Genomic DNA, 14,966 nt, shown 5'->3' with positions numbered 1-14,966 from the left:
AGACCTAAAAAATGACTCAATTTAGTCACATCCTAAATAATGAGATTATGTAACATGAAAACTTATCTGGAACCTTTGTTTTATTTGTTTATTTATCATAACATTTACATGTTTCAGGCAATGCTACTAGCATTAGATGCAATCCTGGGCCATAAATCTGCACATTCCTTTGCCACGGGTCCTGTTATTGCAGAACCTGTAATTAAAAACAAATGACTCAGTTTGGTTGGGAAGCATTTTCTTTTTCCGCAAGTGTATCTTTTGCTAAAAATGTGAAAAAGATCATTCAAGTGAAACAGTTCATAAATTATTTATCACAATTGCAGTTTACAACTAACCGTATATATTCAATCATTTAGTTTTTCAAATATCTGCAAATTGTGCATGTAATAATGTAGATATAAATGAAATGCAAACAACGTTCTTGTACAGATATACAGTATCTGATTTTAACTGTTTCTAGAAACTTAAATGTTAAATAAATCAATTGATAATATTTTATGACACTTTGAAATGTGTTGAGACTTTTACAAAATACAAGTTCTGACAACTGTGATTACTTAATTAATATTAAATGTTTCCAACAAATTTCTTGCAATCTAATATGATTGATAAGAAAATAAAATAGAAAAAACATTACGAACGCATCCCCAAAATAACCACATATAATGTAAACATTACTGAATTTTTCCTTCTTCTATACCACTTGAAATGTATTAACTGTGGCTTTTCGAGAACCTACCACAAATCACATTCATGACAAATATAACCAATATTCTGCATTCTTTGACTCAAAATTATGGAAGATAATGTCACATTCCAACACATTCAAAGAATGGTGAGGAGACCCAACGCTTTCTCCTTCCCTGATTTATTACATACTGAATCTATTATCAAGTCAAATCAATAAACAAAATTAGTATGTAAGACCAGAAACATGCAGGTGTGGAATGTACCTAATATCCTTTTTCAAACCTTTAATTCACCTCAACATATGAAAGCAAAGAAGATACTAAACCTGCCCTTCCACTAAACAAGCAGCCACTAACATCTAAGAGGTTCAGGCAATAACGCACTTTCGAAATGACACAACATCCAAAAATGGACAAGACCATTAAATATGAATTCTATAGAGGGACCACAAACAAAAGAATATTTCGCCAGAAGCTTTCATGCATCTTTCCCTCTCTTCAGATCGGCCAATGGTGAAGCATGTTCCATGTGCAAGTATGATGCAGCAGTTCTTTTCCTTGTGGACCCACTATACTGGTATGGCATATCAAACCGGTTATGCAAATTCAAACAAAAAAAAGAAGGGATAAAAGCATCTTATCAGCATTGCATACGTTTAGAAGCCCATTGAGGAAAGAAGAAATGAAAAGCACGTGAATTGTGACAGAGCATAGCAACAGGGTTACCACGTAAACTTCAAGAGAGAAGAGGGATGAAAGAGGAAGAGAAGAGAAAGAAAAGGGGGTGGGAGCTAATTTATTTCCCCTCAAATTGTTTTCCACAATCCTCATTTTTTCACCACAATACTTGATACACAGTAGTATACCATTTAAACTTTATTTTACAATAGCCCTTTCTCCACAAGCAACACAAGTTGAAAATTGTGTCCGTCGGGTGAATAAAAGGATGCCAAGACCAAAATATTTTGAAAAAAAGACAGCAAAAATACTCAAAAATATCTTAAAAAATGGTCACACTACTGCTATCAGTTTCCTACATTAATATCATTATTTTATACTGATAGCAAAGTTTATATCAATAAAAGTATACATGGACATAACATTTCATCTATGTGTACATTACTACCAGAAGTGTATATATGCACCCATTATCAGTTCCCAACAGTTCAAAATCTGAACATGCATATGCATTAAAAATAAAGTCAATAGAAAATTACGCACAATTTGTGGAATCTCAAAAAAGCATACAAAACAGAGGTAGAAGAAAGAATAAGCAAATTAAGCAAAACTGATACCTTTCATTTCCCCTTTGTTGTTTACGATGACCCCAGCGTTATCTTCAAAGTATATGAACACACCATCCTTCCTTCTGAAAGGCTTCCTCTGCCGGATCACCACTGCTGGCATGACTGCAACAAAAGTGTTACTGATTAGTCAATATTCACAGGCTTACAACTTTAAAAAAAAGGTGGTATTTCATGACGTGACAAAAAACTGATATGAAATCAAAATCCCCATTATTTTACTTAATCATGGATGGAAGAGAAGAAATGTGGAATATTAACAGTTAGTTTATGTTCATATATTTATAATTAGGGATGGGACCAATTATTTTACTGATCCAATATATCGATAAATATCTGATAATTTAGTGCAAAATTCTGCCAATTTGTTGTAATTCTTACAGATAATCTCCATGCCCTGCTTTCAAAAAAGTAAATATCTAAATATGCAATTTCTTCTGCACTGCAGTAACCTTGAAACACACATTTATTAAGGAGGTCAATGAACTTTTCAGGTTCTTCAAGGACCATTTCTAATTTTATATCGGATCAGTAGAATATCTGTTATCGGCCCATCCCTATTTATAATACACAGGTTACAATGAATATTTTAATTGTATTTATTCCTTTTAACTCGTTCTAATATTCTATAACCATGTTTTAACTTTTCCACATATAATTTTATTCTCACATCCCTGATGCAAGGATCAAGGATGATCAAAAACATTCAGAGGTACATTTTTTTTTCATCCCAGCTTTTAACACTAGAACCGAGGTTTTTTTCTAAAACTAGAACCGCGACAGTGGTCAAATTGACCGACATGGAAAAAGTGGGTTATATTTATAGTTTTGTTTGTTAATATTTTTTTAATTGTTCCAGTACACATCTTTATTTTCACAGAAATGAATACATGACCCCGTTCTTGTTTTCACAAACATGAATACAAATAAAAATTAAAATTATTTCAAGCAATAACAATAAATTTACTTATTTGGCATCATCTGCAATGCAATTGGTGCAGTGTTTTTTAACAAATTTTACACATGATCCACATAGTGCTTTTTCCACACTGCTCACATAAGTCTTGTTTCTGCATTTGGATGTTTGGTCCTGTCGACACTCTCACTTTCCTGGAGGCTCATAGGAGACAATCTGTAGATTGGGCTGCGGGATTCTGTTGCTTCCTTCTCGGGAGTTCTTCAGAAAGTTTCATCAGGAACAAGTGACAAACAAACTTTTCGCCAGGTGTACTCTTGTACAAAATATATGCTAGGTCCAAAATGTTGTAGAATACATGAACTAGCCATCTTCACGATGCTGCTTTTACGGAAAATTTACGAGCCATCTGATCGTCTACATCTACACCAAACTTTGTGCTGTTGTAAAAGCTGACAGTTTCAGGGAGTTTCTTTACACTACCACAATACACATGTTTGAATGCATGGAACTGAGAATTAGAACGTTTTTGTTTCCTTTTCCTTGGTACACAGTGAGTGTGCTGTCAGCAATACACTGTTCTAGACGAGATAATTTTACCTGCTGAGGCACTTCTTTTCTCGAACGTCTTATTGTTCCTACCAAGGTAGTGTTCTTAGGTTTCAGGTTTTCAGCGAGTTTCCTTGACGTGAAGAAATTATCTGTTGTGAACCTTCTTCCTTTTCCAACAAAGGGTTCCATCAAGCGAAGTACAACATATTCTGCTGGGTGATCTTCATCTTTACCCAAATAAGGGAAACCATTTATCAGGTACTTACTGTCGACATCAACTGCAAGGCAGAATTTAATGCCGAACTTGACTGGTTTATTTGCCCCGTATTGCACAAATCTACACCTAACTTTTGTAGGAAATAGCTGTTCATCTACAGTGATGTATGCTCCTGGTATGAAATTTCTGCCACAATTTTCAATGAAACAATTACATATTTTGGACACTTGTCACTTTTTATGCATTCGGACCTTGTTGCTTTATGATCAAAGTGCAGATATCGCATTATTTAACGAAAAATGGTGGTGTTACTGTCCCCCCACTGTCTAATTCAAGACTTTTCGCACAATGTGTCCGCGAGCATACAAAATTGCAATAAATGAATCAAGTTCCTGTAATGAAACAGACCAGTCATTTCCTCCAGTTTGACGATGAGCTTCTTCTTCAGTGCAGGATTTTGTGACGAACCATCCTCTCATTCACAAAAAGATGCAAAGCACTTGAAACCTTTCCTTCAAGGATATTTCGTTTAGCAAATCCTGATGAACCAGGCTTTTCTTGTAAAACATCATGTGCTGGACGCCTACCAGGAACATTTACATCTGCATCAATTACAGTTGATTCGCTTCCATCTCTAGCACTGTATTTCATTTCAGATAGAAAAGGAGACACACCTGGAGACACTGTGGTTTTTCTTTTTGCTCCCCATTGAACTGTAGAAGCAGGTGCTGCTTAGTTTTCTTCATCTTCTGACGAATGGTTCGATTCAATGTCTTGTTCTAGTGGAACAAAATCAGGATCCTCTTCAGTTTCACCTCCATCGGAATTGTCAGCATCTACGTCCTGAATTGAGTCTAAATACTTTGATATATCTTCAGCTGATAGTCCACGTACAGCCATTTTTAGAGCACAATAATCACTCACGTGTGCGAGAAACAAATATCAAGAACAGACGACAAACAAAGACAGTGCTTGCAAAGTTTCGCAACTCCCTATTTGGTTCAAACAAAGAGATTGAACATTCACCTGTACGCTGCTGCCACCTAGTGATAAATCTAATAAATGACACACCAGGTGGCAGTAGCTTGAAGGTGAATTTTGTAATAAATCTCCCGAAAGGAGGTTTGCATTTTTCTGTTTACGTTTGCATAAAAAATGGAGGGTCATGCACAGCGGTCATTTTGACCGCTCCCGCGGTTGGAGGTATTTCGATGAAAAACTACATAAATTTATTTTAAAATTTTTAATCAAAAATATATTCTCAACGTAAAAAGAACACAAGTCAAGGAATTTCAGATAATTCGAAGAGATATTAATGTCTTAACAGCAATTTGAAATTCAACAGCAGTCAAAACTAGTGTTAAACAACATAACAGTTTAATTGTTTTTGTCATGATTAGATCATTTTATGTCTTGTAAAATTTTCTGTATTTGCATAAAATATAAAAGTAATGTATGTACTTGTTACAAAGTTACAGCTGTATTTAGTTGGCATAGTTTACACATATTAATACAGACAGGTTCAATGCATATTGTGACTGCCTACGATAGACTTATTTTTATTTAACTTGTAGCACTGAAATGTTGAGAACACTGAAAGTTCATCCAGAGAAAAATTTTAAAACCTTTTACACTGAAAGTTATCACGTTGCACATGAAATGTTGGATTTCCGGATGACGTAACTTGGATATTCCCAAATGCTGCCAGTGTATCAGTTGAATGCTAGCGTGCCGTGTGATCATATGGACACAACATAGGTATAAATACCACCTACTTTTTCTTGAAGATTTTAAACTTGACCACAATGCAACAAGAGGAAACCAGGAACATCAACCGAACATTTGGATCTGAACCACAAAGCGAATGTTCAAAAATTTCCAATCTGGCGATATGATCCTTGAAAGTAAACCACTGCGGCATGCATTAGCAGCCATCAGAATTCGAACCCGGGATCCTTGGCATCGCAGCACAATGTGCTAACCACTCTGCCACAGGGTCCGGCAATATGTACTTTTATGTCAACATTCATTTTCCAGAAGGGGAGGGATGAGATAGGTTGTGAATAACCTAGTCGCCAAGCAAAGGGTCGCAATAAGAGCTCCCTGCTGGAGTGGTGCATGTTGTTTACTGTGTAAACCTCACAGATACTTTTGCAACAATGGTGCTAAACCCAGCATCCTGTGTTTGGCGACAAGAAACCGAACATCTCCATTTCAGGAGTGGACATGTTTCAAACAAAAGAAAGTAAACCGTCCGAGGGACCCGACCAACGTCTTTCCACTCTTACGCATCTTCCGGTGGTAAAATCTAAGAGGGTGCGTTCACGCTCAAGTTTGCCCTTTCTCAGCACCGACACAAGGGGTTTACGATGCCTCCATTTTCGTGAAGAATATTTATGACAGGAAATCGTAGAAAGTTGTGTTTGGCGATTTTCCACAATCTTTCAAGTCGAATGCTAAGAAACAAAACAATTTGCCTTCTGCTGGTGTTCCGTGTACAGGTAACGTTAGTGGTGGGCTTGCGTCCTGCGCTGCACCATAATCAGAAAATGCATTACGTATGTGAAATATATTGGTAAATTATTCAGCACGTCTTCCTCAATAATTGAAGATAACAACAGTTATGCTAGGGTGCCACCTATCCTCCCCATCTGCTAGAAATACACACACACACATATATACATGTATAAAATAATTTGCAAATGCTACGAAGTCAGAGGTTCTACCTAGTAAGGCATGGACATTTCATTGTGTTTGTGTCACTTCATCGATTTTATAAGTATATCATTCATCCTTATTGTCGTGCATACCCGTAGAGGTACAAAAGCGACGTAAAAGAACTAAAATAGATATAGATTTTGGGGTGGGATAAAATACAACCATCTAAAAATAATAATGTAGTAATAATAATAAAATAATAATTATGTCCTAGCACAATTGAGTAGGCATTTGGCATAATTTCACAGTTCAAACAGCACTTTTCACGACTGAGTGGAGATCCACTCTACCCTCCATTTTCAAGTAAGATGCTCAGGAAACGTGTTTTTGAGCAGGCCGTTGGAGGTTCCATAGCTATAATTATAAAGGAATTCTCCAGAGAAATCAATAGGCCTGGCAACACTGATGTGGGCCACGCTGAAGGCTCCTTTCCCACACACACCAGCGCAATGCGGTTCTGCGCAGAATATTTTTTTTTTGCTTTGTGGTTCCACTATACCCAGCTGGATGAAATTCATAAAAAATTACAGTGGAACTTCGATTTTACATTTTTCAGGGGACCAAGCTGAAAGAACGTAAAATGCAGAAAAATGTAAAATAGAGGAAAATTTTACATCATTTTGCTATTTTGGGACTGGTAAAATTCTAATCTCCAGGAAACCTACTTCTTCAACTTTACAGAAGAAAGTACTTACGGAACTGAGTTTCTGTACACTTTTGAAAGGTCGTGGAAGTGTTTTCTCCCACCGTTCAATTTATTTGGCCGGTAAATCATGTACTTTTTCCAGATGAATGTCTCTCCGATGCACATAAGCTGTCGCCTCTATTTCCTTCCACTACGTAAACCGATGTTGCATGCGTTTCATGACGTAACCCCTGGTCAGTGTTTCCAACCATGCATATTTGTAACTATGTTATCATTACATAACCTACGTAAATCTGCATTTTAATGTGCATGATTTTTTAGTACGAACCCATGTTTTAAGTTTGTGAACCACTGCTGTTTTGCGAAAAGATGACGTGTACAGGATGCATCGTGAAGTTGCAGGGTGTGGAAAATGCAGTCGATTTTCTAATTGAGCATCGAATTCTGAAGGAAGAAGTGAAATGTCCAAATTGTGGGAGTGCATGTAAGCTGCACATTGGATGTAATGGGAGGTGGATATATTTGTGTACGAAGAGAATCCATGGACGTGGTAAAATGAGGTACAAAATATTTCCGTGTGGATTCAAACATTCTGCAAGACTGCACTTTCATAGGACAAAGTACTCTGACTGTAGAGAAAAACATAAAATTTGGTATACTGTGGCTTATTTTGCCCAACCCAAGAGTACGTATCATAATATGTTAACCTACCCTAACGTAATTAAGTTTATGTAAAGTAACTAATGTAACCCTCTTTTTTAACTATGTTAACCTAACGTAACTAATGTAAACTAACGTAACAGACAAAAATAAGATATTTTTCGGTTAGGAAGGTTGGAAACTGTGCATACCCACTAATGATAGATAACACGTCAAGTTTTGCCCACCATATTGTGTAACGCAAGTGAAAAAGGAACAAACAATAATTACTCAATATGTGAAAATTTGAAATATTTTTGTGAAAAAAGTGAAATCCCCCCTTAAAGAATCTTTAGCAATGCATAATAGGTAAGTACGAATGTGAAAAATAAAATAACTGAATTTGAGACATCTCCCGGAGATCGGAATTTTAATAAATGGTGCCTACTTTGAATAATAAAAGTTCCTTTCCACCAAATTACTGTTGCTTGCTGTTTCACTACTAAATCAGATATCCCTTGCACAACGGCCTCATACATTCCAGAACAAATATTATTTTTGTTATCTGCAAATTGAATTTCACAAAATGAACACGAGCAGTTGCCAACTTTTGATCTTGCTACTCAAGTTTCCAGGGTTTTTGTCCTAGCCTGGGGAACTGTTCTTTGTGTGTTCAATCATCAATTGGATTTAATCACCATCATCCTGATTAGCCGAAAGTGGCAAAAATAGGATACTAAATAACAAAATTAAAATGCAAAGAAAATCCACATGCAACTGACCCTTCTTTCTGAGTTCAGGCTTTCCTTTCTTGATTGTAGCCACGAACATGTCACCCGGTCCGGCAGCTGGTAGACGATTCAGCCTACCCCTTGTTCCATGTACAGCGATTACAAACAGGTTCTTTGCACCTGGAAAATGCAATCAAAGGGAAGATTTTACATCTATTTGCATAGCATTACATGTATTTACATAGTAATAACAACAATATAACTTCTAAATTGATTCAAGATGAATCATAAATAGATTGGATACTCTGTAGAATGGCATACATAAATATTAGCAGGCAAATCACTAAAATTGATGTAGTTTGTGTATTAGGGGAGCATTAATTTAGTTGTTGAGAATTTTGCTCAAGAACCAAATAGTTCGCACGGATGACGCTAGACAGCATACAAAATTGAGAGCTACTTCTCTTGAGCAAATAAGCTCGAACAGGCAAAACGAGCGATATACACTCGAAACCCAGTAAGACACGTATAACCATAATTTGTCTTGTTGTGGGCCCTCAAAATCGTGAGGTGAAAGATGTAGTGAAATTTAAACTTAAGTAAGCATAGTCTATCTACATGTAAAAATGTACTTCAATCTGTCTTATCAATACAGTGATATGAGAAAATGAAATGCATGATTGTGAGCTGAAACTTGCTATAACTATAATTGGTGTTTTTATGTCCATTTTATGCACAGTAAGGTTAATCGGGACTGGGCCTACAGTTTAAAGTGGTATCCAAACCACTATGTGCCTCAACCGAGGATCGAATGTGTGACCCCTGATTACAAGGCGACGACACTACCACTGTGCTGAGCTGAAACTTGCCTGTACAGATATTTTACATTAGTGTGTGTACAATTATTGTCACATTAAAATGATATTCCATTGTAAAAACTTGAGCTTATTGCCATGAAATGTGGGCGACTCGAACAAGTACGTGCAAGCAAAAGAGGCCCATGCAGTAATCTAGTTCTCAATTCAAGCACATGTAATAATCAGTCTTGAAAGGCAGAAAGCAGTGGCAATGCAACAGGACACGCTGACCTCATGTTACTCATAGCCCCGTGTAGTTGGCTGCACTTTTTGACACACTGTGCAGTGCAGGTGTATCCAGTGTCAGGGTGGTGCAAGGAAATGACGTTCAACCAACTAGATGGAAAGCGGTGTTGAAGTTCAGAAGATTCAACAAATGCCTGTCTGCTGCTTTAAACGGCCATTTGATTAGTTAGCGTGCACCATCATGCGTGACCATACACCACACTTGCATCAGTCCGGAAGGTAGTGTAGACACCAAATATCAAATCAACGAACTAGAGGACTTGAGTCAAAAAGTGCAGACAACTAGATGGGGCTATTGACAAACCATTTGTCACACCTTGGCTCTTAACATGAGTTTAGTTTCATGCAGTATCCACAATTGATTGCCACATAATTCTAAACTTCAGTATGACATTTAGGAACAATATGGCACGTTCTGCAAAATATGAAAATGAAGTCACCACACACACACACACAAAACATATAAAAGTATTTGAAAACATTTAGTACTGTTATTTTACATTGCTCATCTAGCTTCTCTAAAACAATGAAAACAATTGATGCACAACAGAAAACTCATGACTATGAACCGATCCTTGGTACTCTTTAATAAGGCAACTGTGTTAGCCACTACACAATTCCTAAGACCCCAAAAGTGAAAAAAATAATCAAGATTTAAAAACATTATAGAAATTTGCTTCCACAAAGCAGTAATAATACTCTTAAATTTTTGATTCTGGAATTGTACTTTCAGTTTAAAAATGTGTTACGTGTAAATAGGAAAGAAGTGTGGAAATATTAATGCATCAAAATCAAACTGAGGATAATTTTAAATGGTTCAGACAGTACTACTGTGCACCCCCCTCTCCTTTTTGAGACACTACTAGACCATTACTTAGGCAATTAACGCGTGTGTGTGGAAGTATATTAAGAAAGATAAGATATCCTGTTAAGATATAGCAAGTACCATATTTCACCGCAGATTTTATGCCAATTTTTACTGTTAAAAAGTAGGGTGTGACCATTAAATGAAGCACTTTTTTCTTCTTCATTAAAAGGAGTATTATTACTGAGACTTTCAAATCATTTATTAATAAACTGTTGTTGGTGCCAGATTAGGATGCACGGAATACTGGCGAATGTACATTAAAACTGTGTAGTCCAAATTGACGCACACAATTTCTTCGTGGCAATTTACTTAACATTTATTTGGTCTTAAAAAAAAGCTAATACATTAGTTATTAATTTGTGCATTATAGTCCAAATATTACACTTAAATCCACTACAATGTAGCAAAGTAAGCAATTGCAAAATTTAATCTTCCCTATCAGAATATTCTGCATGACACTACATTGGCTTTGTTATCTGACTACATGAAGAAAAGTTATAAACCAATTTTTGGACTGAAAAAACAGGGTGCGGCAATCACATGGTGAAATATGGTATTCATTGGTGCTGTCCAGTTCGCTGCACTTTTTGACACGAGGTGCATCCAATGTCATGCCAGTGAAAGGAAATTGTGTTCAACCAGGTAGATGCTGTATGCAAGAATAGTGGTGTAGATTCAACAAATGCCCGTCTGCTGACATTTCATTGGTTAGCATGCACTACATAACAGTGCACCATACCATGGACTGCACCAGAATGTAGTGCAAATGGTGCAGACACCAAGCACACTAATACCAAATCAATCAAGTGGACGGACATGGTGTTGTAAAAAGAGAAAGAAAAAAAAGTACACAAAACTAGACAGGGCTATTATCTCTTCATGCATGTAGAAATGCACTTGATATAGAATAGGTGCATGCAGCGTTGAACATTGCATTCTGCAATCAGAAGTTGAGCCTACTTGCAGTGTACAATTAATGCTGGAAATGAAAATTTCTCATATCACAAAGGTCGGTATGGTGTAATAACCCCTTCAGTTGTATACTAAATATTCTCAAGGATATACTGTATACGAACCTGTATTGTCTGCACAGTTGATTAAAGCTCCTACAGGGAGACCTAGGGATATCCTAAATTTAGCTCCCGACGAGCCTCCTCTTCCTGTAAATAAAATTCACTCCAGGTTTAGTCATGAAAAACAAATGAAAACAATACTATGTTATCTCTCAAGCAAATATTTTAAAGCAATCCTTATATAACTATCTACTTTATTCTATTAGTGTTTGAAGTAAACAAATTTTCTAATCCAGTGTCCAAATACAAAAAAAAGGTAAAAATCTGATATTCCCCAGACACCTATAACTTCTTCGTTTTGTCAATTTCTGACATTTGTACATTTGACATTTCTGCTTCGCGGAACATTCTTTAAGGTGTATTCACATTTTTCGTCCCGGAATCGGTGGGAAATTTAAACTAAAAAATTATCTTTGTTTGAAATTTTTGAGTCCAAATTTCCCACCGAATCTGGGCTCCCCCCTGGGGTATTTGACCTACCGCCCCCAACCGTTAATGTGGCCCCGCCTCCGCTCCGGCTTTATCTATAGTCCTGTTAAAGGCATGTTAGAAATTGACCGGAGTCACCTGCCCCCAAATTTTTAAATTTGAAGAAATCCATTACATCACACAAAACACCTTCCAGATGTTAGACAATGCTACAGGAACTTATTACCGTAAGTAGTTTCTTCTGTAAAAAATGAAGAAATCTGTCCGGGGAATATCAGATTAGTACCAAAAAATGTTAACATTACACTGCATACTATAATACAGAGCATTCCCCGACATTTGCTACGAGTCTCTGCGGAAAGCTGACCGGCATCAGCGCTTGTCTTTCCCGGTGAACAGGTCAGCGACAGTCGCTAGAGTCTGCTATTAAAATTACAGTTTTCATATTATGTACTAACCTTGACTACAGAAGGTGTTGAATATGATGTCCCTCTGCTGCAACATGTTTCTGGCATCTCAGAAGGAAATTGGCATTTACACATGCAAGTTCGTCTACTGCAATTCTCCCGATTTTTCGTACAATACTCTCTATTAACTCATGGATGGTGTGTGGATTGTCTTTGTATACTTTATTACCCCATTTTTTCTTTCCACTTTTATTCCGAACTGACCCTGTTACTCTATTTTTTTTTTTTTTTACGAGGTTTAATATAAGCGACTGTCACGGACCCGTGCACTGGGAAAGACAAGCGCTGATGCAGGGCCGTTTGCCACCGAGTCTCGTAGCGAATGTCAGGGAATGCTCTGTAGTACCTAATTAGTTGACATTATACAATGATGCCTGCATAACCCCCCCCCCCCCAAGATCCATACCACATGTGTGTTAAATATAAAGATATTCAGAAATCTCAAAATAATGACAATCATGAGACCTGGTGAAAATAGCACAAAAGCTTGGTTCACAATAATAATTATTGCAATCATTAACTTTTACAATTTGGTTGTATGGTTGTACTCTCAACACTTCCAAACTTCGGTACCTAGAAGGGGTGGAATCTTAAGGCAATATTATAATATTAACTTTGTTCAGGTAATTCCGAAATCAATATTTTTCATTTCCAGAGTTCTAAGCATACGAAGAAAAATGCACATGAATTGAGAAAGAATGAACACTGGCGACATTTATGATTAGCACTGTAAACGTTCCATTTTCCCCTGGGTTTCCAGCCCACAAAAATTCGACCCTCTACATTACTTTTAAATATCTGACATTTGAAGAAATTGTAGTTCCTCAACCTCACTGCATAGCTAAAACACTTCGCCGTTTATTTGACAGTTGATTTGAAAACAGTTTCGATTGTATAAGCTACATGTATATTAAACAATTGTGTGAAATCACCTGAATTGATGTTTCATCACGCGATAGTGATATATTTACGTTAAAACATACGTCTAAATGTGAATACCGTAGCCACATTCTCATTACAAAATCAGTTGTCGATTATCATGTCTATATTTCTTCACAAATAGTTTTCATTGGAAATATAAATAATACTGGAGGTTGAAACATGCTGACCAAAACACGGGATACATCTTCGTTCAATTAATAGGAAAATGTAACAGAAATGAACCATCAAAATTCTATTATATAACACTTGTTACCTAAAAGTAATTCATCATATTAGAAACATAGCAAGTGATCTCAATACAATATATGATTATTGCAGATATCAAAACATAATTTCAGAACGTACCTCGTTTCGACATCTTGAGTTGGCTCGAAGGAAATGGTAATTGCGCATGCGCGTTCAGCACGCTGTATAGTGTAGTTGTACCGGAAGTACGTAGAAAACGAGCAGAAGTATATAATCTGGCTGTTTCCAATGGCCGAGTCTGTAGCGGCTCTGACGGTCATGCTAGTCATGCTCGGCATGATCTATTTTACAGCAAAATAAAACGTATTTGTGCTTATTAACATGAAAATATAATATCACGTCGTCTGCTGCAGAAGCTCCCGTCGCTTCGCGTTACGTGGGAACAGTGGCGGCTCGTGGTGAACCAAAGTGGAGGGGCGACAGCTCACAAATTTGCTCTACTTGTAATGTGAGTTTAATTGATTAATTTCGTATATAACAGCCAACATGATAAGAAATTGATATATTCGTCTTTACCGAATATCATGCTTTGCACGTTTGCACATATTATGATAATTAATAATTATTTAACAGTAATGCGAAGATTACGAAAGATGGAAGAAGAAATAGAGTTCTAACAGATTTAGTTGTTTGTTTTTTAACTTAACAGAGGGGAAAATTGATAAGCACAATGACGAAAATTTACGTGCATTGAACGTGAAAATTTCTAGTAAAAATGTTCCACAAAAAACGTTTCCTGTCCAACATGACTAATTGATATATGAAATAGGGCAGCAAAGTAAATATCTCACTGGAAAGGTGATATCTGCGTTACCAGAAGCTCAAGTTCTACAGTAAAAACTTCAAACTTACCAGAAATCTTCTTCAGACATGCTTGTTCTAGATTCAAATTCGGTCTAGGCCGGCCTAGGTTTTTTATGTTTATTTTATTCATCCAGACTTCAGACTTCTGGTAGAAAAAATTCGCACCAACAAGTTCTCCACATAGCTCATCGCAACAAACGCACAACTACAGCACACTACCGAAAAAGCTTCACTTTTCCATGGAAAACGAAGAAACAACAAGCAAAGAGAATCGAGTATTCTCTTTGCAACAAGTGTCAATGCTATCGTCTTCCCATGCAGTCATTTTATTGCCTCGGGGTTGCCAGACAATTTTGCCAAATTTTCAGAAATTCGTAGTATACAGGTTCCTGTAGCGGCTCTTGGTGAGTTTAGATGACTAGTTTCTAATTTATTTAACAGCCGGCTTGAAAAGAAATTGTGAAACTTTGTCACACTATCAGGGTTTTTTCAAAACGTGCTAATCAAAACATGTAATTAAATCTAATTTTGTGAGTAACACGAAGCTGTAGCCGACTTCCGTGGCTATAAAAAGCCATGGATCCTGGGTTCGAATCCCGGCCTGGACATGGGTGTTCTT

General features: G+C 36.7%; 1 protein-coding gene across 1 annotated transcript; it reads right to left on the bottom strand.

Annotated features, from left to right (window-relative positions):
• Positions 1-39: 39 nt before the first annotated feature.
• RpL23 (ribosomal protein L23) lies at positions 40-13,711 on the bottom strand. Its single transcript, XM_083143242.1, has 5 exons — positions 13,643-13,711; positions 11,463-11,546; positions 8,467-8,595; positions 1,988-2,101; positions 40-196 (listed from the first exon to the last, which is right to left on the bottom strand). The coding sequence occupies exons 1-5, from the start codon at positions 13,653-13,655 to the stop codon at positions 114-116; spliced, it is 423 nt and encodes a 140-aa protein (XP_082999368.1). The 5' UTR covers positions 13,656-13,711; the 3' UTR covers positions 40-113.
• Positions 13,712-14,966: the final 1,255 nt, after the last annotated feature.

This window comes from Lepisma saccharinum, chromosome 21 (genome assembly GCF_977018435.1).
Source record: "Lepisma saccharinum chromosome 21, izLepSacc3.1, whole genome shotgun sequence".
Classification (NCBI taxonomy): domain Eukaryota; kingdom Metazoa; phylum Arthropoda; class Insecta; order Zygentoma; family Lepismatidae; genus Lepisma; species Lepisma saccharinum.
Note: the sequence above shows the minus strand (reverse complement) of the source record. Positions and strands in the feature narration are given on the sequence as shown.

Bases quoted from the DNA above. Each gene is read 5' to 3' on its own strand.
- RpL23 (XM_083143242.1), bottom strand. The intron at 8,596-11,462 runs GTTCGTATACAG...TGCATTTTCCAG, and splicing joins CAACTGTGCAGACAATACAG to GTGCAAAGAACCTGTTTGTA. The intron at 2,102-8,466 runs GTCAGTTGCATG...CTTTTGTTGCAG, and splicing joins GCCTGAACTCAGAAAGAAGG to TCATGCCAGCAGTGGTGATC.